The 21,113-nt window shown below is 52.9% G+C and overlaps 9 protein-coding genes across 9 annotated transcripts; 5 read left to right on the forward strand and 4 right to left on the reverse strand.

Annotated features, from left to right (window-relative positions):
- The first annotated feature begins 71 nt into the window (after window positions 1-71).
- On the forward strand, window positions 72-1,063 carry CC84DRAFT_1164999 (electron transfer flavo protein beta-subunit). The gene is made up of 2 exons (XM_018178619.1): window positions 72-215; window positions 338-1,063. The coding sequence occupies exons 1-2, from the start codon at window positions 165-167 to the stop codon at window positions 1,052-1,054; spliced, it is 768 nt and encodes a 255-aa protein (XP_018034926.1). The 5' UTR covers window positions 72-164; the 3' UTR covers window positions 1,055-1,063.
- Window positions 1,064-1,455: 392 nt separating this feature from the next.
- Window positions 1,456-4,253, forward strand: CC84DRAFT_1246675 (alpha/beta-hydrolase; the record flags this gene model as incomplete). The annotated part of the gene is made up of 3 exons (XM_018184209.1): window positions 1,456-1,582; window positions 1,633-3,487; window positions 4,148-4,253. 3 exons carry the CDS (start codon window positions 1,456-1,458, stop codon window positions 4,251-4,253), a joined length of 2,088 nt encoding a protein of 695 aa, XP_018034927.1.
- Window positions 4,254-5,371: 1,118 nt separating this feature from the next.
- CC84DRAFT_1176767 (uncharacterized protein) lies at window positions 5,372-6,676 on the forward strand (the record flags this gene model as incomplete). The annotated part of the gene is made up of 4 exons (XM_018180241.1): window positions 5,372-5,929; window positions 5,981-6,372; window positions 6,415-6,495; window positions 6,592-6,676. 4 exons carry the CDS (start codon window positions 5,372-5,374, stop codon window positions 6,674-6,676), a joined length of 1,116 nt encoding a protein of 371 aa, XP_018034928.1.
- Window positions 6,677-6,923: 247 nt separating this feature from the next.
- Window positions 6,924-7,583, reverse strand: CC84DRAFT_795868 (uncharacterized protein). Its single transcript, XM_018187440.1, has one exon. It carries the CDS (start codon window positions 7,518-7,520, stop codon window positions 7,173-7,175), a length of 348 nt encoding a protein of 115 aa, XP_018034929.1. The 5' UTR covers window positions 7,521-7,583; the 3' UTR covers window positions 6,924-7,172.
- A 530-nt stretch (window positions 7,584-8,113) lies between these two features.
- On the reverse strand, window positions 8,114-11,113 carry CC84DRAFT_1259928 (uncharacterized protein). Its single transcript, XM_018184950.1, has 5 exons — window positions 11,016-11,113; window positions 10,858-10,962; window positions 10,123-10,808; window positions 9,832-10,071; window positions 8,114-9,782 (listed from the first exon to the last, which is right to left on the reverse strand). The coding sequence occupies exons 1-5, from the start codon at window positions 11,022-11,024 to the stop codon at window positions 8,186-8,188; spliced, it is 2,637 nt and encodes an 878-aa protein (XP_018034930.1). The 5' UTR covers window positions 11,025-11,113; the 3' UTR covers window positions 8,114-8,185.
- Window positions 11,114-11,928: 815 nt separating this feature from the next.
- Window positions 11,929-13,351, forward strand: CC84DRAFT_795987 (uncharacterized protein). Its single transcript, XM_018187441.1, has 2 exons — window positions 11,929-12,651; window positions 12,701-13,351. The coding sequence occupies exons 1-2, from the start codon at window positions 12,094-12,096 to the stop codon at window positions 13,280-13,282; spliced, it is 1,140 nt and encodes a 379-aa protein (XP_018034931.1). The 5' UTR covers window positions 11,929-12,093; the 3' UTR covers window positions 13,283-13,351.
- Window positions 13,352-14,782: 1,431 nt separating this feature from the next.
- CC84DRAFT_1165005 (uncharacterized protein) lies at window positions 14,783-17,959 on the reverse strand. The gene is made up of 4 exons (XM_018178620.1): window positions 17,942-17,959; window positions 16,909-17,869; window positions 16,678-16,862; window positions 14,783-16,625 (listed from the first exon to the last, which is right to left on the reverse strand). Exons 2-4 carry the CDS (start codon window positions 17,846-17,848, stop codon window positions 15,015-15,017), a joined length of 2,736 nt encoding a protein of 911 aa, XP_018034932.1. The 5' UTR covers window positions 17,849-17,869; window positions 17,942-17,959; the 3' UTR covers window positions 14,783-15,014.
- A 1,172-nt stretch (window positions 17,960-19,131) lies between these two features.
- CC84DRAFT_1094700 (uncharacterized protein) lies at window positions 19,132-20,101 on the forward strand (the record flags this gene model as incomplete). Its single annotated transcript, XM_018174578.1, has 2 exons — window positions 19,132-19,632; window positions 19,691-20,101. The coding sequence occupies 2 exons, from the start codon at window positions 19,132-19,134 to the stop codon at window positions 20,099-20,101; spliced, it is 912 nt and encodes a 303-aa protein (XP_018034933.1).
- Window positions 20,102-20,264: 163 nt separating this feature from the next.
- CC84DRAFT_1218009 (uncharacterized protein) lies at window positions 20,265-20,990 on the reverse strand (the record flags this gene model as incomplete). Its single annotated transcript, XM_018182952.1, has 2 exons — window positions 20,265-20,791; window positions 20,858-20,990. 2 exons carry the CDS (start codon window positions 20,988-20,990, stop codon window positions 20,265-20,267), a joined length of 660 nt encoding a protein of 219 aa, XP_018034934.1.
- Window positions 20,991-21,113: the final 123 nt, after the last annotated feature.

The following is a 21,113-nucleotide window of genomic DNA, read 5'->3' on the forward strand; positions in this document are numbered from 1 at the left end:
AGCGGATGATTATGTCACAGCCGGAAACTGTCGGTGGAGACTTCGGGACGCGCCCGCCGTCCCTCGGCTCAGACACGAGGACAAGCTCCAGCCGGCCATCCCACCCTTGGCCACCTTGAATAACAACACCCAAAAACGACGTCCAGGAGCCGGAAGCCTTTGCAATGTCTGGACTGAGGGTTCTCGTGCCCATCAAGCGCGTCATTGACTATGCAGTAAGAACAAGCACCCTCCGGCTGCCAAGCTGCACGGCAGTCACGATGCTACTCCACGCCATGGGCATTGGGTAGCCAATTGCAACTTAGCGAGGATGATACACGCTGACACGATGCGGCAGGTCAAGCCGCGCGTCAACCGGGCCCAGACGGCCGTCGAGACCGCCAATGTCAAGCACAGCATGAACCCGTTCGACGAGCTGTCAATCGAAGAAGCAATCCGCCTCCGCGAGCGCAAGGTCCCCATCCAGGAAATCGTCGCCTTCTCTGCCGGTCCCACCAAGTCGCAGGATATCCTGCGCACCGCCATGGCCATGGGCGCAGACCGGTCCATCCACGTCGTTGTCGAGGAGAAGGACCCGCAGCTGGAGCCGCTCGGCGTCGCAAAACTGCTCAAGAAGGTTGTCGAGGAGCAAAAGAGCGACCTGGTCATCCTGGGCAAGCAGAGCATCGATGACGATGCAAGCCAGACCGGGCAGATGCTGGCTGGGTTGTTGGGGTGGCCGCAGGCGACGCAGGCGAGCAAGGTTGACATCTCGGACAAGACGGTTACCGTGACAAAAGAGGTGGACGGCGGTGTGGAGACAGTAAAGGCTAATCTGCCCATGATCATCACGACCGACTTGCGGTTGAACGAGCCGAGATATGCCAGTCTACCCAACATCATGAAGGCCAAGAAGAAGCCGCTAGAGAAGAAGACCCTGAAGGATTACGGCCTAGATGAGCAACCGAGGCTGAAGACGGTAAAGGTCACCGAGCCGCCACCACGGAAGGGCGGAGTAAAGGTCGACGATGTCGATGGCATGATCAGCAAGTTGAAGGAGCTTGGTGCCTTGTAGGTTGACGGGTATGTTGCTATTCTTGTATGTACTGTACTGTTCTGCGATAGATCCTCGCAGGCAAACCTAGACATGATGGAAAAATGAAGTCAAATACCGAAGAAGTACCTGCACATCGAACTCGTGCTTACACAGAGGCATACAACACCATGGAGGTGTAGCCAAGCTTCAAAATGCAGAGCTTACCGGGTTGGCGGCATTACACAGGCTTTTGCGCACCACGTGACCTCGTATGTGTGCTCCGCCAACTCCTACACATGCAGGCCAGCTGCAGAATAGGCTAATCACGGGCCAACTTCCCGGCACCCGCCTTGCACGCTCAGGGAGGCATACACGGATGAAAATATGTAAGAGCTTCGATTGTGGTACAAGGAAGTTATCGCTGACGTTGAGAGGATAACATGCACTACTACGAACTGGCCGTTCCCTTGGTGGCTGGCTTGATCGGATTACCCACGATCAACGCCGCAGCACCTAGTATTGCAACGCTAGGGTCTGTTTCGATACTGAGCGATAACGACCTTGCTGGTGTGTTACCAATACCTCTTTCTGAGCTTCACCATGCTCACTGCATGCAGGGAATCTCACCACTAGGACTACAGGCGCGCTTCTCCTGTCCAAGTCTACCTACTCAGCCGCCGAACGACGTTGCGCTTCTGCAAATGAAAAGCTATGGTCTCCATCTGACTCTGACTATTCACTCGGCCTTGGCAATGCCTTCTCATACCAAGCATATCTCAAGGGGAACGAGACCTTGCAGTACTGGATCTCATCTCCATCAAACTACTCTAATATCTGCAGCACAATAGCCACCAATGGAGCCATCTCACAAGAGCCTTGCGAGTCCACTTTGCCAGCCTTGTGCACAAACTCAGGTCCCATTCTGAGCGCCAACCAGTCCTCTCCCATTCCTTCACTGCAGGTCGTTGTGCAATCCGGCAAACAAACCATCACAGGTTTCCGCGATTTCTATACCTTCCAGTTCCGAGGTATACGCTTCTCGGAACAGCCTGAGCGGTTCACTTTCTCGAGCTTGTACGAAGGGCAAGGCCACGTCGATGCTACGAAGTACGGCCCGGGATGCTTGCAAGGTCCTGATCCGCGATGGCCAGAACTCAGCGAAGACTGTTTGTTTCTGAACGTCTGGACTCCGTTTCTTCCCGCGAAGGACACTCCCAAGAAGAAGTTGAAGCCAGTCATGGTGTGGCTTTACGGCGGTGGCAGTGTCGCTGGTACCGGGACTGATTACGAGAAGGAGGGCGGCAACCTCGCGTCTCGGGGGGATGTTGTGGTGGTGACGTTCAACTACCGCGTCGGCAACCTGGGGTTTCTCGCTTTCAACGATGGTGTGCACAAGGGTAACTATGGAATTTCTGATATGGTCACTGCGCTGCGCTGGGTGCAGAAGAACATCAAGAACTTCGGCGGCGATCCAGATCGCGTGACGATCTGGGGCGAGAGTGCGGGTGCCACGAATTCGCGCACGTTGCTCGCCGTTCCTCAGCTAAAGGGCTTGATTCACGGCGCGATTATGCAGAGTTCGTCCGGCGAAGTCACCATCGAAGCAGGCGCCACGCGTTTCGACTCACCGGCCACAAATTACGCAAAAGTCACGACGAAAGTCCTACAGGAGAGCGGCTGCGCTAACGTAACAGACGAAGTCGCCTGCCTCAGCTCCTACGACGCCATTAGATGGGCCACCGAGCCCGGCCGTACACAAGCCCACTTCCCTGTCCGCGACGACATCCTCCTCTTCACGCGCGCGCTCCCACTCTCCGGCCCTCTTGCCCAACCTCACAACATCCCCGTCGTGATTGGCACAAACCGCGATGAGCTCTCCTACCAGATCGCAAATCCTACTACCAATTTTACGTCCAACCTCGCCCTCCTGACCTCCTTTTCTGGCGTCGACATGATGCACCTGTCCAACTCCTCATTTTCTCCTGAACGCCTTCCCACTTGGCCATCGCTTACACAGGCTGAACAAGAGGCCGCCGTCTTCAACGCCACAAACCGCGTAGCGACTCGGCTTTACTTCACCTGCCTCACCCATGCCTTTGCCTACTCCGCCACGAAAAACAACGTCTTCAGCGCAGTATACGAATTCCAGTTCAATAGGACGTACCAAACACCGCGCTTCGGCAACTCCGCACGCCCTATCTGCGGGCGCGATGTCGAAAATCCGGACGAGGAGGAGTACTACAAGTGCCACGCGGGAGAGGTGCCGTATACGTTCGGCAACATCCTGCAGCAGAACTGGCCGGATAGAGATGGGAAGGATACAAAGTTTGCGAGATTGGTTGTGGATTGGTGGAGTGGGTTTGCGAGGACAGGGCGGATGGAGGCTGAGGATGGATGGCTGGAGGCGAGGGGGTATGGGGAGAGCAGAGAGAAGATGGAGGAGGCTGGACGATGGAAGGGGGATGGGAGCGGGTATATGCGGCTGCAGTGGAGTGGCGTGGACATGGTGGGGAGGGAGGTGGATGAAGAAGGGTGTGCGGAGATGGGGTTGGGGACGGAGTGGTATGAGAGTTATGATTATGAGATGGTCTCGTAAGGGATTCTTGGTGTTGGGGATGTGGAGCCGGAGGTGCAGGTCAGAGAGGAAGGAGCATGGCGACATGACGTGCGCTCACAATGAGCACAGCTCTTCTTCCAAGCCATTTTCGTGTCTGTGAATACCCTCTTTTTTATATGTGTCACGGTTGAAACCTCTCGAAGACTGGCGATGCCTCCTTGTGTGGAATGCATGGCTCTCGAACAGGTATGGATGACCGCTGAGGGCGCCACTGCTCAACGAAACCTCTCGGTGAATACTTGCAATTCTACCGATGTTGCCATACCGGCACGTGATTGAAGCCGATTCATGGATCCATGGATACGAGAGTCCGACATGAAACCGCTTTAGCCTTATGAATGACCAGTCGTCAAGAGCTTACTTTTGGTCAATGCGTCCCACACTGGAGACAAGAGTGACGACGCACGATCACTATCTACCAACTATGTCCTAGTCCCCACATGTTTAACCTCCACAAGGCGGCGCGACTGAGACTGTCGTTTTAGCTCATAGGAAGTGATATATCACTTCCCTAGTCTTATGCATTGGAGCGAGCAGGTAGCTGTTGAGATAGGCACGTGGAGGTCATCTTCTTGGTGGAGCGCGAAGCGGTTCAGCACTTGGAAGATTAAGAAAGATTGAGGGAAACCTTGCTGCTTATCTTCACATCCAATTCGCAATACAATATGACCTACCGATTTGGAGATGCTCGGAAGAAACGTAAGCGGAATGGTACGCCTAAAGGCTAAATCTCTGAAACAGCGAGTCGCCGTGGATTTGAGGGATCAGAGGGGTTCTGTCCAGGTAAGTAATACGGCCCAAAAAATGCACGTCCGAAGTTGCTAACAGCTGATGAGGACGAGAGCAGCCTCACATGGATATCATTTACCAAATCTGTTGCACGCAAGCACGCAAGCACCAAAGCGTGTCTATCACACAATGCACGCCAATGCGATGACACACGAGACCGACTACCAAGAGGCAATATGCCAATTCGATGGACAGTCAGCCCAATTTGACTTTCATCACTTGTTTTCTGACACAACTTTCTTAATTTATTCCCAGCAACAAATAGGGTCAATCTTGACGAGAAGAGGTGGGATTAGCTCTATGTCCATGATACTAATTCTCCAAAATGGCACAAGAAAGCTTGGGAACGACTGGTGCTCTCAGACAAGGATCTGATGCGCTCTTTGATTATTAGCTAGAACCAGAATATGCTGGCTGGCTATTCTCTCGAAATTTTAGGCTGTAAGAGAAATGACCTGGTCATGCTTTTACACGGCGCCACTGGTACCAGCAAGCCATTGAACGCTGAAAGCATTGCAGATGTTGCAGATACGCCTCTTTATCGAGTTTGTCTGGTTGAAAAGATGATCAATATAATGGCATGTGTTTTTGAAAGGATTCCAGCCTCCAGCAAAACTTTTTCAAGTATACACAGTTCTCGAACGACAGCCTGATACTCTGCGGCAGAACCCCTGGTGTCGTTGAGCACGTCGACACAGTCTTTGACGAGCAAACAAACCACTATAATGTCTCCGATCGACCCGAATATGACGACCATAATAGCTGTGTCGAGTGCTTTCCTTGATCTCAACCTTGTCCGATCTGATTGTGTCGCCTGATAGAGGAGGTGAGAGGGGTATGGCTGTCAATGTCGAGCTTGGCCATCCCAAGTTAGCGCACTTGCCAGGGTGTCACCGGTCAGCATAGTGTCTGAACCAATGAAGAAGTGAGATATCGCAATTTGTGTAAACATGAATGTGGATGATTATACTGGACTGTGTACATTTAGGCAGCCATTCTTCTTGGTGGTCGCCGTGTGGAGGAGTCAAAAGCCCACGAACTTCCCCACACACATTCAGCTTCATAAGATTATCCTTCTATCTTCATTCATGTCAGTTTCACACGAACATCCAACAAAGCCATCGATCGCCTTGACCAGGCCTCCGTGCACTTCTGCCTCGAAGACGACGGGATTCAAATCTGCCAGATATAGAAACAAGACGTTCATCAAGAGAAGACGGTGGCCCGAGGATGATAACATTCCAAAAACGACTGAGGCATTCCAACCCCACCCCTTCGATTACTTTCAAGAGAAAGCAGAAAAAGACAATGACGCCAGATGTGTGTTCCTGTTGTGGGGATCGAGAAAACCTGAAAGCTCCCCGACTCGCGCTGTAGATGTTCAGATTGACAGCCGTGACAATGAAGAAAATATCTTCGAGAAACTAGCACATCGATATACGGCGCAACGCAATCTTATAAGCAAGTGTTTTACTTTCCGAGAATTTGACAAGCTCGAACCTGTTACGGTACGTTCTATGCGGATCTCCTTACATTTTCCATGTTGATGGTAAAGGTAGTTTCGAATCATTTGCCGTTCGTCTAAGATATTTTCGGTCTTCATGGAGCCTATGGATTTAGCCGATAACCACAAGCTCTACTCAGCAATGCGAGAAGAAGCACACGCGACGATTGAGAAGATCATGGACCTCAACTTGGAAGATTTTCCAGATCACTGCAGGCGCGAAAGCTCAGGACATTACACGCATGACAATCAGAAGTGTCCACTCAACTCTCCAACGGCTGGCTATTCCCCAGTATGCCCATTCGAGAGGTGGGACAGATACAACGATATCATAAAGTGGATTGATACTGTGAAGTTTCTTTCATGTTACTTTCGCAACCCAGCTGCTGCCCGTGGCCAGCGAATACTTCACGGCTTCGAAGGCCATGGTTTCATTTACTATTACAGGTGGGTTTTGTCTAAAAAGCTTTATATGCATGGAAATCAAAGTGGTATTAATGTTGCCAGCGCTGTCGGATGGCCAGAAAACACTTTCCAGCCACAGAATCGAGATCTCAGCATGAATGGTCTGTACGTGAGAACCCGTTGGAATGGAAGCAGAGCGATCTACACATGTTTGGGTCTTGTCGTACTCGTTATGTTGGGGGGTAGACTTGTCTGGAATAGCTGGGAAGTAGTATTTGGTGCTGGAAGCTTCCTAGTTGCCATCCCGATGTTGGCCATGGCAGCGATGACCCACTTTGAGGAGTGAAACCGCACGACGCTGTCTAGTCGCACGACAGCCGCAGAATGAAGGTGAGTGTGTGAGTGACGGTACATGTATTCATAATAGCCAAGTTCAACGCCATGTATCCTCCTCTAGCACTAAGAGGAAGATTGAAAGGCCGTGAACGTGAATCCCCGCAACTCGATCCCATTATCTTCTGACAATCGTGGACAAAGTGGAGGGTTGTTCTTGGGCAAGGATACATCCTAATACCACCGCGGCTCAACTCAAACTGAATTCGCATTTCTCACCACAAACCCGCCATGCCCCTACACCATACTCTTCATCAACTTCTTCACCACAAACTCCATTTCTTTATCCTCCATCTCCAAAATCCTTGCAAACCTTCGCATCTCCCTCTTGTACCTGAACAGCTTCAAAAAGTGCACCGCCGACGCTGTCTAGAATCAGCATTTCTCTTTCCACACATCTCAGGAGGAGTGCAAAGAAGAAACTCGGACACCTTCACAACAGACGTTGCCTAGCGCGTCCGAATTGTGCACCCTGCTGTACTCCTACTCACCCGCAATGCAAACAACAAACAGCGTACACGCAGCCCACTCCTCCGCCGTACATCCCCGCGGCGTCGCCTCCGGCCGGGGCTCCGGCATGCCTCGTGCGGCCAGCACTGCGCGCGGCGGCACGGGCCAGGGAAATATATTCGGCATGTGGTTTGTCTTCCCTGCTGTCTCCCAGGGGTAGAAGCAGCAGTCACCCGATTGGCGGTTTTGGTCGGGACAGCGGGCGGCGTATTGGTCTTGGGGGCATTGGATACTACCGCTGGACCCCATCGTGGTTGGACTTGATGTGTTATCCAGTGGCGGAACATGTAGGAGGATAAGGGACGTGGGTGGGCTTGGAAAGCTCCGTGAAAGTGATTATATAAGATAGTACGCGGTAGTCTGGATGCACTCGCAGTGCTTTGCGAAGCTAGGTATACCAGGCGATGTGCGGTAGCGTAGGCGAACTTTAAGTGCTTTGCCAAGTTGGATGTGCCGCGTGGGACTAAGGAGCGCCGATGGACTCGATGAGCTTTGCGAAGCTGGGTATACCGTGTGGTATGTGGTAGCATAGGTGGACTCGAGGTGCCTTATGTTGCCACAGTAGCGGGGTGGAAAGAGGCTGCGAGGAGTGCATGCGTGCGAAGGAAAATATGCAAGAAGCCACACCGTGTTGAGGGAACTCGTTTCCTTGGGCGTGGTTCGTAGGGGGTCACGCCCAACAATACCGCAACGAGAGTCGTGGTAGCTCTGGGTATTGCGAGGCTGGTCCAATACGCGGGTTGAAACCCTCGACTCACTAACACGTATCGCGTATAGAGTGTTGTCCGGTCATAGCATCAGCATTTTATTTGGAGTCCTTTACTAGCCACGAAACGGTGAAGCAGTAAAGTAAGCGGGCAAAAATATTATGACAAGAACAAGTGGTATAATCTGCTGCAAGACACGCTACGAACCAACACTATCTGCCCTTGCATATACACCCGCCGCTAGCCTACACATGCCGCACCTCCTCGAACAAGCTCGCCCGCACTTGTAGCAGCGCCGCCAGCTCCAGCACAAACTCCTGCAGGACCACCACATTTGTCATGATGTGCAGCAAGCTGGCTTCCCTGATGTCGTCCTTCTCCGCCTCGACGGCTGCATCCTCTCCCTCGTCCTTGGGCGGCGGGAGGTACTTTGACAGCATCACCTCGACCGTATCCGAGCCAGCGGGTCGCCTAAAGCGGATTCGCCGCTTCAAAAAGTCCGACTTCTTGATGGATGAAAGATTAGCATCGATGTCCGTCATGAGCGTCATCTGCCGTTTGCCCGCCTGAGGTGCGGGTAGTGGTGACATGCCGCGCGACGGACTCCCGCCTGTATGCACATTGCCCAATCGAGACGGCGCTGGAGAGGGCGTCGGTGTCCCGCGAAGATCCAGACCTTCTTTTCGTCCCCGGGGTGTCTGCGTTCTCGAGGGTGTCTTGGGTATCTGGGGTGTCCAGGATCCCGCTGGGGCTTCTGTAGGCGGGCGGGGAGGCTTTGACGGCGTCGACGAGCGCATGGCATCGTGCACCTCCTCGTGGAACCGGAAGGCATCTTTGCGGCTGGCGACGTGCTCGTCCCAGTCTTGGATGTCGGCTCGGAGTGCGCTGACCTGTTCTTGCAGTTGCTGTAGGCATGCAAGTAGTTGTGGTGCTGCCGTCGAGTCCCATACCGGCTTGCGACTAGCTTTGTACATATCTCGAAGGCTATCATTTGAAAAGGCCTCGTAATCGACTCCATCATCCAGGTAGCGGTAGTCTGAAGGGTCCACGGACAGCCATCCCTCTAGCCTCAATTCACTGCACGACCCAAGGCTGATGATGGCCTCTGTAAGCGCAAGGTTCGTTTCCACGTCGTTCGTTAGGAAGCGTAATAATAGGTCGACCAAAGACTTGAAGAGCGGATCTTCAGGGATCAGATGATGCGGGCCAACTTCTCGCGGGCCGTTCTCTGCATCGAAGTATCCAGGACTCTGCAGCGATGCCGACGGGAGTGCAAGAGCTTTGAGAGAACATGGGTGCGACTCGAGTATACTTAGTTTGTCTTTGAGGTGACTTTCGTAGGCTTCATCGACGCCACCTTCGCCTCCAAGGTCCATAGCGATATTCAAGTACGTGTCGAGCTCGGCGTTGAGTGCGCCCACTGTTCGATGTGGTTCCTTGTGGTGCAAGTTTGTGACTTTGACCAAGGAGCCGAGAGCATATCCATGGTTCTTACTAAGAAGGACGGTCGTAAGCTTCAAGGCAGCAATGACGGTTTGCGGGTTGCTGGAGTCGGCGCTTTGCAAGATCAAATCGACAAGGTTGAACAAGGATGGAGACATGCTGTCTTCTTCCTGCTTTGGTCCGTTCAGTAGCATCAGGGACTGCCTCCGCCTGACTGCAGCCGGTGATCGGGGGTCTAGCGGCGTAGCAGCAGAGTAGTCTGGCAGAGCAAGAAGATACTGTAGGATCATCTGAACAAGCTCGGGATGATCCAGCGCGTCTAGGATCCGGCGTAGATATGTGAGCACGGCCACAGAAGAACCACCATCAACATCGGATGATTGAACAATGTAAGGGTATCTGAAGGTGCATCAGTACGGCAAGAGGCTGGAGTCAGAAGTATACGGACAGTAGTTGTTGGAGAAAGAGGACTTGGAAGTGATCAATCAAAGTGTGCCGCACCTCAGTTGACCGACAGTGTTCAAGGACATCTTGCCAGAAAGTGAGGTAGGACAGGAAAGTCACAAGATGTCCTTGGAAATCATCCGAGAACAGGCTGATTGCATTTGGATTGGTGCGCATCTCAGAATAATCGGAGAGCTGCAGGATAAGCGGCATGCCTTCAGGTGGGTGCAGAATGGACAAGAGTCTGGATTACGTTAGGCGGGCTTCATAAGATTAGAGGAACGGGAATGTGCACCTGCTAAGCTGGCTATACAATGCACCCAGACCGGTCGCCATAAGAGTGGGAAGGTCACTGTTCACGATCCATTGCTCCAGAGGCAGGGACTTGGACGCCGACTCGAAGATGTAGAGCAGGCCCATACGCGCGAACTCGCCGATACGGCCCTCATGATGGACCTTGTCGATGAGCTGGTAGCACAGGGGAAAGTCTTCCTTCTGTGTCACACCCGCAAAGTCTACCTTCTGGTTGACGAGGCGGCCATTTAAGTCGGTGGATGCGGTGGTGAACCACACGGGCAGGATCTCGGGCTGCAGTCTGATCTTGGCAGCGATGCCGAACAGAAGCTCGACAATATCGGCTTCGATGTCCTCGCCCAGTGTTATGGAGGTGATGGACCGGCCGATGAAGTTCATGAGCGATACGGCGAATACGTCATTCTCCAGAAAGTCCTCCTCCTCGCTATCGATAAGGGCGTTGTACAGCTGGACCGCATCGCGCACCATGCCCTCGTCGTGCGAGGTGGCCGCGATCTTGGAGACGGCCGTGTATATCTGCTGGGCGGCGGCAAAGCTCAGGCACAGGTGGGGAGCGGGCAGGCGGGATTCGTCCTCGATCATCTTGGTGAGGCCCTGGAACCCGCGGCGCAGATTGCCCAGGGCCTCGCGGTCGCTGGCGAGCGACTCTGACTTGTGCCATGTTTGCTGTTGCTGTTAGAAGGCAGCTTGGAGAGGGCCGAAGAGGCATGCGCACCAGGACCTGGTTGTACCGCTGCCGGAAGCGTGCCAGACGCTGTTGCGGGTCGTTGGCCTGGGCGGCCTTCCTCGCGGCAGAGCTGCCGCCGAAGAGCCCCTTCCACTGGATGCGCCCGTCAGCACGCGTTCACTGCACGCACTCGGATGGCTACGCACAAAGTCCATGTTGTTGGTCGGCCGGCGGACCCCTCACCGGGACCAAATACAGGGTAGCGTAGGCGGTGCCGCTCGAGGGTGTTGGAGTCGGTCGCGCCTGCCGTGCTGAAACAATGCACGGTGCATCCTCGACGCGCAACAAGCTCCCGCACTGGCCGCTCCCCAGACGCGCCACCGCCTTTCACCCCCGACGACGGCCTTGGGGGTGTGGCGTCGACCCTTCTCTACACTCGGCAGGCCCGTCGGACTTCGAGCCATGTGAAATTAAGGTACACGGCTGTGTCTCGCCAATCGTTCCTTTTCAGGCACCCTACCTCCCTCATTCACACATCGTGAAACCTGCGACGCCCATCTCCCCACGTGCGCGGTCGTCTACTTGCCTTTCGCAAATGTCCAGCGCTCGTAATGGCTATCCCAGACGAGCGGCCGGTGTTGGCCCCCTGCCGACAGCCGTGGTCGACGACTTCCCCCAGATAGATATCCCTTCTCGGTGCAAGAGTGGGAGATGGGTCCAAGGAGACTGGCTTTCCGCGCGTGCTTGCGGTCAAGCAACATCAGGCCCGCTCCAGCTTCGACCTGAAGTGACAGTGTTTACGCAGTAATCGTGACGAACTCGCCGAGAGCGATGCAGCTTATGGTAGCAGGGTCGATGCACCCCTAGTCTTCCCACGTCAATCACAATAGTTACGCGACGGGTTGCTGCTGATTGATCAGAGGCATATAGTGGTTCGGCCCCCAGATACTACACTGCAGGGTTGTGTAGCCTTGAGAGTCGAGCTAAATCGAGAAGACTCGCGACCCGGACATTGGCCTGCCATGCGCACGCAACCACTCTGCATGCACCGCCATGTTTCGTTTCCCAGCATGAACCCAATGTCGAATTTGGGCCCACAATGTCCGATCACTGTTAGTTAAAGAGTGGGTACAGGAACATTGGTTCCATCATCCAGTTCTCTCTGTTCATTAATACTGCCGGCCTCAGTCTCTTCCCTCCGCTACATCGCTAGTAGAAGTTCTTTCATTCAGACGCCAGGTCGCTCACTTTAGTCATTCATTTCTGCTTCTCCTCGCAAGCATCATGTTCTTCAATCCCAGATCGCTCCTCCTGGGAGCTGCCGCACTCTTCATGTCTGGCCTAGCCAATGCTGCTGACTGCTCCAATGGCCCCTGGACCAACGTATTATACATTGGCGGCCAAGGAGGTGGTGAGTGGTGCAACACAAAGTATGATGCTGGTATCGTCGTCACCGGCATGGAGGTCTGGGCTTCCAACAAGGCTGTCCGCGCTGTCCAGCTCTACTATAGCGACGGCTCCAACTCTGGTATGGTGGGCAAGCTCGACGACATAGGCGAGCACCAGCGTATCGACTGGGACCCCTCCAAGGACAGCATCTCGCAGCTCAAGACATGGGGCAACGGTAACGGCAAGTACTTGGGCCGTGTCTACCTCCGTCTGAAGTCCGGCGGCGAGCTCAATGTGGGCAAAGACACCGATGGCCAGAACGTATACGAGACGGACGTCCAGTCCGGCATCATGCTTGGTGCATTCGGTCGCAGTGGCGACAGTATCGATGGTATGGGAGTGCTCTTCCTCAAGAGCAAGGTCAGCAAGGTGACCATCGAGGACGTCGCGTTTGTAAGCAACCCCCTCCCCATGCTCTAAACACTCTCATTAACACCGTCAGGCCGACAACGTCGACAGCCTCAACGAGCGCATGCAAGGCCTCAACACCATGATCATCGACTATGCCGACCACAAGAACAACCAAGTCAACGCGACCGACGACTTCTCCTTCTCCAAGAAGCAGGCCCGCACCGTAACCAAGACCTACACCACCACCGCTGCCCTCACCTTCGGCATCACCGAGGCCGTCGAAGTGTCCGGCGAGCTCCTCGGCATTGGCGGCAAATCCACCACAACCCTTAAGTTTGAGACCACTCTCACCGACTCGTCGAGCGAAGCCACCGCCGACACCGCTGAACTCACTTACCAGACCAGCACGACCGTGCCTCCGGGCGGCAAGGTGTACTGCCGCGCGACCGCCATGTCTGGCGTGTACAAGGGCAGCTACTCCGCCAACGTCAAGATCTGGCTCGAGGACGGTAGCGACTTCTCGTTCGCCCAGGGCGGCGAGCTCGACCAAGTGACGTGGAGCCAGGCGAGCAGCGAGTGCCAGAACGACCCTTTCACGGATGATCTGCCTACCGCTGAGGCGCCGATCAGCATCGAGAACTTGGACAAGCGCGCGATGAAGTTCATTGCATAAATGTGTTGTGCGTATTGTTGGGGCGGTTGATTGGGAAAGTGGTTTCTCTTCGTGTACTTTATGAAAGCCCTTTAGCATAGCGCGGTCGATATGACGAGGATAGACATTTTACATATTACTTTACCCCTTCAGCACAATCATCGCACAAATGGACCAAATGCCATACACGCGCTAACATAGCATCCTACAAAATCATGAAAGCACATCGTGACGCATTGCAGCCTCGCGTCCTCCGTCTCCCCATACCCATGCTCCGCAGCCCTTGCCATGGCCCCACACACAGACACCCCAAGCACAGCCGCCAACATCGGCATCCAGCCGATAGTAATGTCTCCCTTCTCGATGCCTACTCTCAGCCCATACAGCGGGGCATTCCGATGCTCGAACCTGCACCACCGATCCCATTCCATTAAGACGGGGACTTCGACCGTATACCCCATATCCAGCAGATAATCCGCCTCATTGATGAGCTGCTTCACAGCCGCCCAGTCAGGGATTCTCCGTGCGCCGAGCTCAGCCTCGATACTTGCTAGGTAACGTCCATTTTGCGCGTGGTGCCTTGTGGAGCTCTGCGAACCTGGCCAGAGGGGCGCGCGGTTATCCAGCCTGAAACATGTGCGTGCTGTGTGATGCGCGAATCCATCGGATAAAAAGGCGAGGTAGAAGGGCGAGTCCGGTTGGCTGGCTGCGTGGATGGGATGGCTGAAGACTTCTAAGGAAGTGTTGTTGAGGAGGTCGGCGCAGCGCTCTCGAAGTCCTGCTCCACGGGGGAGGCAAAGAACTTGTTCGTTACCCGAAGACGGATGTAGTTTGTGAGCGGGTCACTGAAACCCACATGGCTTCCCAGAGCACAACTTTGAGTCGTCACGAGGGTTTTAGAGACACTTCGTCGGGAATGTAGAGCTGTGAACTGGAGTCTCTGTGAAGTGTTCTTGATGGTGGAGGGGTTAAGGGTAAAGATTGACTTGGTACTGAAATTCACACGTGTGAGTCTAGTAATTAGATAGATAAGAAGTGCAGCGCTAGTTCGTTGGGGGCTACGTTGACATCCGATCCCCACAACATCGGACTATGCGCTGGGCGATCCAATCTTTCTCGCATGTCGAGAATCCGCCAGTAAAGAATGTAAGGTACGTTCTACCTCAACCGTTGACTGTTCTTCATCTCGATGCGGAGAAGGGTCTGGGAATGGTCACTATGTCGAATATTGTAGTCTGAGGGAGTAGTTCTCAAGCGGATATTCTTTAACGTGCAATTACCATGCTCGACTCTCGCTCTTTGGTCACGCGGATTGTTTCGTATGTTTGATGCCCGTGCTGCCCCTTTACGGCAGGAGCAAAAGAGTATCGTAGCAAATGGAGCCTGAATCTCCGGGTAGCTGCGCAGTAGATTTAATGGGAGACAAAGAGCACCTGAGACTGTGTGAACACACTATGATCGGGTCAAAAAGATCAGTGGTACACACATTGACGAACTGCTGGGATGATAGCGAGTTTACAGATACCGTGTACATTGGATATTGGGTACATAACGCAGTGAACCATGAACACAAAGCCATGATCGACCGATGCAAGCGGCGATCTGGGGGTAAATGCAGGGTATTCAGATCGTGGTGCAAGCTCAGTCAGGAACCACAGAGATTTTTTTCTTTCTCACTTAGTTGGGACGTTTCTCAGCCTCTGCCCTCAGCCTCTGCCTCAACCTGGATAGTGTAAACCAGGAAAATCCATTCTCATACTCTCTCCTTCTTGATTTTCGCCTTTGTGCCGTCTTGAGCACCCTGTTTCCTCTTCCTGCTTAAGCGGGCGTAGATTTGCGCAAGAGTTTGCGCGCCTTCAAGATCGGGCAGATAAGCAGCAGATTGTTCTTCGGCCTTAGTCTGTTCTGTGAGTAGGCCCTGAAGGCGAGCTACCTCCTTTTTGATGTCCGGAAAAGCTTGCTCGAGGTTCGCTCGGATGTCAAGACCGCCCCGCTCCACCTGGTAGCTGATAGTTGATTCGTCCTTCAGGGAAGAGCTGTACGCCTCCAAAGAATCACAGATGTTTCTGAAAAGACCGTCCAGGAGGATGTTGGTGTCTCTGCGGCGTTCATCGTGGAACAATTTGAACACATGGTCGACAAAATGGCTATTAGGGTCTGAAAAGCACTCCAGAAGCATCCTTTGTTGGAACTTTCCTTTCGATTCGACATATTTCGGCTTTGCTGGATGGCAACCTGGTTTAAGAGCAGGTTCGGCCGCAAACACTGCATCGAAATGAGCATCTGTGATCGCAGCCACTAAACAGTTCTGCCGATCTTCCTCCATTGTTGCGCGAACAAGGGCCTTCTTGTGAGATTGCTCGAAGGTATCCATGAAGGCTTCCATCTTAGCCTTCAAGCTGATGCGGTATTGGATCCATTTCCTCTTTGCTTTTTCGACGACCATCACATTGGCTGACGATACATCCAGTAAGTGTAAGACAGCCCGAGCAATCAACGCGGTAAGGTCGATGAGTGCCTGTCTCATCGGCTGAATCCGAACTGCATATGCATAAGCCCATTTGAGAAACGCAGGCGCCAGGATGTTAGAAAAGTCGCGGTTGTACGAGCATCCTTTCTCGAGCCCTTTGGCCTGTGACGCTCTCGGAGGTAGAGTACCTCGGAACTTCATGATTTTGTTCAAGGTCCGACCATTGAGCTTGCATAGCCCGCGCAACTTTTCGTCAATCTGCTTCTTTAATCCGGCCGTATCCGGAAGAAGTTTAGCAAGAGTCTCTTTCAATATCTTCTCGAACATCTGCTTGGCTTGAGACAGCAGATCATCGATCAAGCTATCCGTAACCTGGTCAAATTCTCGGGCTAGGCTCCCAAAATCCGCATTGCGATCGGACTCATTGATGACTCGCTCAATTTTTCCGAAGTAGTTTGGAACAACGCTGTTTAAGTGCCGGGCTACATCAGAGAGGTTTTTCGGTGCCACAAGACTGTATAAATATCGTCGAATTTCTGGAATGCCAGTGCTCGAGGGAGGCAGTGGAGGCTGATCGCGAAAACGAATCATCGGCTTGGCCTGCCACTCAAGATAATTTGATGCCGATATGTGGAAGATTTTGACGCTCTCGTCGGCACCGCGGTCATTGAGTTCAGCCCGGATAGTGTTTGAGAGGTTTCTTGCACGACCATTGACAAAGTATAGCAGAAGCTGTCTCTCCAGATAGGTCGCATATTGTCCGATCAAGAGCACTTTGGCATCTTCACCGTCATCTTCTGCGGCTCTAGCCTCGTCCCCGGCCTTCTGTATATGACGCCGGATATGATCGAACTCTGCACCCTTGGCATTCTCCAGATCATTTTTCAGGAGGGCCTATAGGAGTCAGTTAGTTATGTGTCAAAATAACAACGTCAGAAGTACATACATCAATCTTAGTGGCTACAAATTTGACGTTCTTGCGACCACGATTGAGGCTGCAAGCCCGCACCGTGCCTAAAGCGGCATGGTCGCTGCCAATGCGAAGCGTGTCTGCGAAGACGAACACTACATCCGCGATATCTTTGATCTCTTCAATGTGGCGGGCCCTAGCCATGTTGGTGTCCCCAGAGCCTGACAATAATTAGCGCGTACAGATAGCAGATACACGGTAGCCTACCAGGGACGTCTATAAGCACGAGACCGTACTTGAGCAGTTCGTGATCGAAGCGAATATTGACGTGGTCGACCAATGGCCAAAGGCATTGAACCCCTTTGACATCGGCCAGGAAATGTCGGATCCTGGACATAAGGTCACGCGGACAATTGGCAAACCTTGTGCAAGTGTCTGACCCATCTGCAACATGACAGCTCCGCATGGCCTCCTTGCACCTGATCTTGCATTCATATACGAATTCATCGGTCGGCTGAGATGTCCATTGGCGAAGAAAGGCCTTCTCTGACCCAAAAAGAACTTTGAAGATGTCTGTTGCCGTCTTGCAGAGGCGCTTATCTACCTCGTCCTGGTCGTATGACTGGGGACCTCGAGGCTCTTCATCATCTGAGTCGTCTGCATCGTCATGATACCGTTTGAGATACTTGACTTGTTCGCGGATCATAGCCTCAATTTTCTCTTCGCTGAGAAACTTCACATCGGCACAAAATCGCTCGCGGGTTTCAGATGTCGAGCTGGGGGTGTAATATGAGTATTTGACCACGGCGCTCGTGCAAGCTACCCCATCCGCTCCGCTCCACGAAATGCCATCCGTGTCGAAGACAGCATTGATGGTCATGGACTTTCCAGCACCCTGTTCGCCAACGAGGCCAATGGTTATGGCCGGACTGCGCTTGATCTGTGCAATGGTGTATATTGTTTTTTTGAGGTGTTCAAGCTCTCGGTCACCCGTTGGGATGCCTTCCAGTATCTTGGCCAATTGTTCAGAGATGCTGTTCAGTGTAGAGTCTATGCCCACTTCTGGTAGCGCCCAAAACGGGTGCTCGGGCTTCGCTTCTGTGCTTGAGTTGTACCTGGCTACTGTTCGCTGTGATTTCATATGCGCCGGGAATTCATCTGCCGTGAGGATCTTCATGTCTGGGACAGGTGGGCCTGTGTCCGACATGCTGGCGAAACGGAGTTGAGTCTTGTCACGTTGACATATCAATTAGCGGACAGTTCTGTGATCGAAACACTTTTTACTGCGACTAAAACTTACGAGTGCGCGGGTATGAGAAAGTATGGTGGAGAGAAGAAGGGGAGGTTGAGGAACGCCGGGCGCGCCTTTATATAGCAGAGCGCAACTTACTCTCCTGCGATGAGAGAGGACATAAAGTAAGAGGAACCGGATGGGTCGAGATGACGCCCAGCAACTCCAGGTAAAGGCTGATAGCGACCCGCTGTTGAAGACAGTTGAGTAAAGAGAGACATGGTGGAAATGAAAGAGTAGAAACAACTTTACGATACCGCATGTCTGCAACGTTCGCGTTGGAACTTATCGCAATAGATGTTAGATGCCTATGGTAGACAGTGGCATTGCTGGTGCATGTTTGGATAGTGTGTTAACGGAACGCTGGAAAGTGAGCCACTAACCCATAGGCTGGGTGTCTTACCGAAGCTTTTCAAAACCGTTGTGAATGGCATCTATTATCTGTTGAAATGGTCGTAGTAATTGCACGTTGCATGCAAGCGCGTGGGTATGAAGTCACCGCGAGTTCGGTCAGGAACCACTGAGCGAGAAAGACATGTTTCTCACTTAGTTAAAGCTTAACTCGCACTGACTTAATACTTGTACCCTGGGATGTCATTGTGATGAGAGCGATGATCGCGAAGGTGACCACGGCAACGGGTTTCTCCGATCCGCGCCTTCCTACCGTAGGTACTTCTGCATCTGAAGTGCAGCCGCTTACTGCCCAATTTCACGAACTGCGTGCCATGTCATCGTGGTCAATTGAGATTACTTGCTAGACCCCTCACTACGCACTGGTAATACATGATGTCCTTTGATGAAGATGTGGCAACAATGCAAGTCCGCATATATGCGGAATTCCGCGCAGGAGCAGCCGAAAGCGCAACGCATTCAAAACGCGATGCTTGCGCCCGAATCGAAGCAGCCCACGTAATTAAACGCGCGGATCCGCCATTGACAGTCAATTTGCGTTGCTCAATCACTACCTGAGGGGCTTTTCGTGTTGCCTGTTCGAACTGCCTTCGATCTTCTGTTCAAAAACTAGCTCACTACCAGCGTACAATCCTACATCAATATTGCGACATGGGTAAGAACAAAGGTTTGAGCTGAAAATCGAGCTGCTAATAGAATAAAAAGAGATCTCCCCCGAGATTACTGAGGCTTTCACTGCCTTTGTTTCCGACTCGTCTTTGTTTGCGCTTCCACTGACAATCGCAAATATGTGTTTGCAAGCGCTGTCACCTATTCCGTACCCGGAGGACACCCAACATACCTTCCAACAGGCGCTGAATCGACTTGATTCGGTACTCAATCCCAAGCGAGCTTCGTATCTTGTCTTGCGTGTTGAAGGTTCATTGGTCGCAATCACATTTGTTCCATATGTTGCCATCGTTAATGACAATACTGCGTTACTGGAAAACCGACAGCTCCTCCTCGAAACGCTAGGCGAGCAGCACTTCTCGGCGTCAATAATTTGCAAAGAGATGGGCGAAGTTGTAGACGCACGGTCCTGGGATGAACGGAGCGGCGAAGGGCACTCTTGGAATCGCGATTATGACGAGCGCGCAGATGGTTGTGAGAGGGATGACGAGACTACAAGCGGTGTGCACGACCTCGGGTACAAGAAGAACAAGTGTCGACTGTGTGACCGACGGATGAAGAACAATATCGACGACGCCGCTCTCAGTGCACTCAAAAGTCTCGTTGAAGGCGGAGGCTGTGTTCAACTTGCAAGTTTGTTCGCAATCATCCACCCAATTTCTTACTAACAGCCTATAGTCCGTCAACGTATCCACAGAGATCTTGCAGCTCAATTTCCGCGCTAACGACCTCGCCCCAGCGGATGTCGCATCTCGATTGCCTACAGACAAGCCAAGCTTCACTTTCTACCGTCATGCCTCGAACCATCGTCTCTACTTCATCTTCTGCGCCCCAGACAGCGCCAACGTCAAAGAGCGAATGAAGCATACGATGGCAATTCCCGGCCTTATCAACATCATCGCAAAGGACAACAGTGTCAGTGTTGACCAGAAGCTTGAGATCCACGATCCGGAAGAATTGGACTTCGAGCAAAAGGATGAGCGGATCGGAAAGTTCAGGTCGATGTACTTGAGAAATGAATGGGCAGGCACAGAATCGCAATGGGCGGGTATGGAGGCGCAGCAGAAGATTTTGGATGCAATCCGTTGAGCCGGCAAGCGACGAGAGGAGAGAGGCGCTGGAAGCTAACAGCCCCCCGAGTGAATCAGGCCGGATGCAGTCGTATATGCCTAGTCTGACAATCGCAAGCTACGTGCAGATGGTCAGTATGCGCGAAATGGGTTCGCGAGAGCGATAGCACACTGCAATGCACCTACTTCTCAAAATCCTCATCATGCATTATGCGATCCTCCGGCCGGTCCAGATGGCACATCGCTAGCACTAACCGCTCCGGTTCATCCCCAAATCCCGTGTCCCCTATATATCCCAGCTTTCCCAGGCCGACTCTCGTAAAAGCAGCATACGCTATGCCTCTCTCAATCGGCCCAAAGTAGGTCGCCTGTGGCGGCGCCACCCCTGTCAACCACGCCGCATTCGCCACCAACTTGGGGACCAGCGTCGTTGTCCGCAGCAGGGACTGATCAGAAGCGTGAATCCTCGCCTCGTGGGTGCTAGGTTCCTCGGGCAATGCTTTCCACTTGAGATTGAAGTGGTGCTTGAAGATGTAGTCGAGCGTCTCCGTTTCTATGGCTGCAACAAAGAACCCCATCAGAATGGTTGTGCAGCTGTGGTGCTTGGTGTAGTCTGCCACGGCCTCCAGAAGTCTCTGTGACTCTTCACTTTCTTCGGCAATCACCGGATCAGTCACGAGGATCACATTGGGCCAGCCGGAGAGAATGTCTATGATCATATCAGAAACTGTGGAGTTGGGAGGAGGTAGACGGATATATCGGGCTGGGTGCATACAGTTCATAGCATCCTGTATCGTGAGAGACTCATGTATGGCAGCGCGGGAGAGCAGCTTGGGCAGGAGTTGCTCGTAGAGCTGGCGGGAAGAGAAGGAGAAACCTTCGAAGGACAGTACTAGGACGTTTGGCATGGTACTCTGTGAACGAACTCACAAGTCACTTGGAAACATTGGTGGGTTTTGAGGGAGTGTCAGGCACTGCCTATGGCGAAGGATGCAAATAGACGCGTTGCACAGGAACGTACCGTGGGTACA

The sequence above is a fragment of the Paraphaeosphaeria sporulosa genome (assembly GCF_001642045.1).
Source record: "Paraphaeosphaeria sporulosa strain AP3s5-JAC2a unplaced genomic scaffold CC84scaffold_6, whole genome shotgun sequence".
Taxonomy (NCBI): Eukaryota; Fungi; Ascomycota; class Dothideomycetes; order Pleosporales; family Didymosphaeriaceae; genus Paraphaeosphaeria; species Paraphaeosphaeria sporulosa.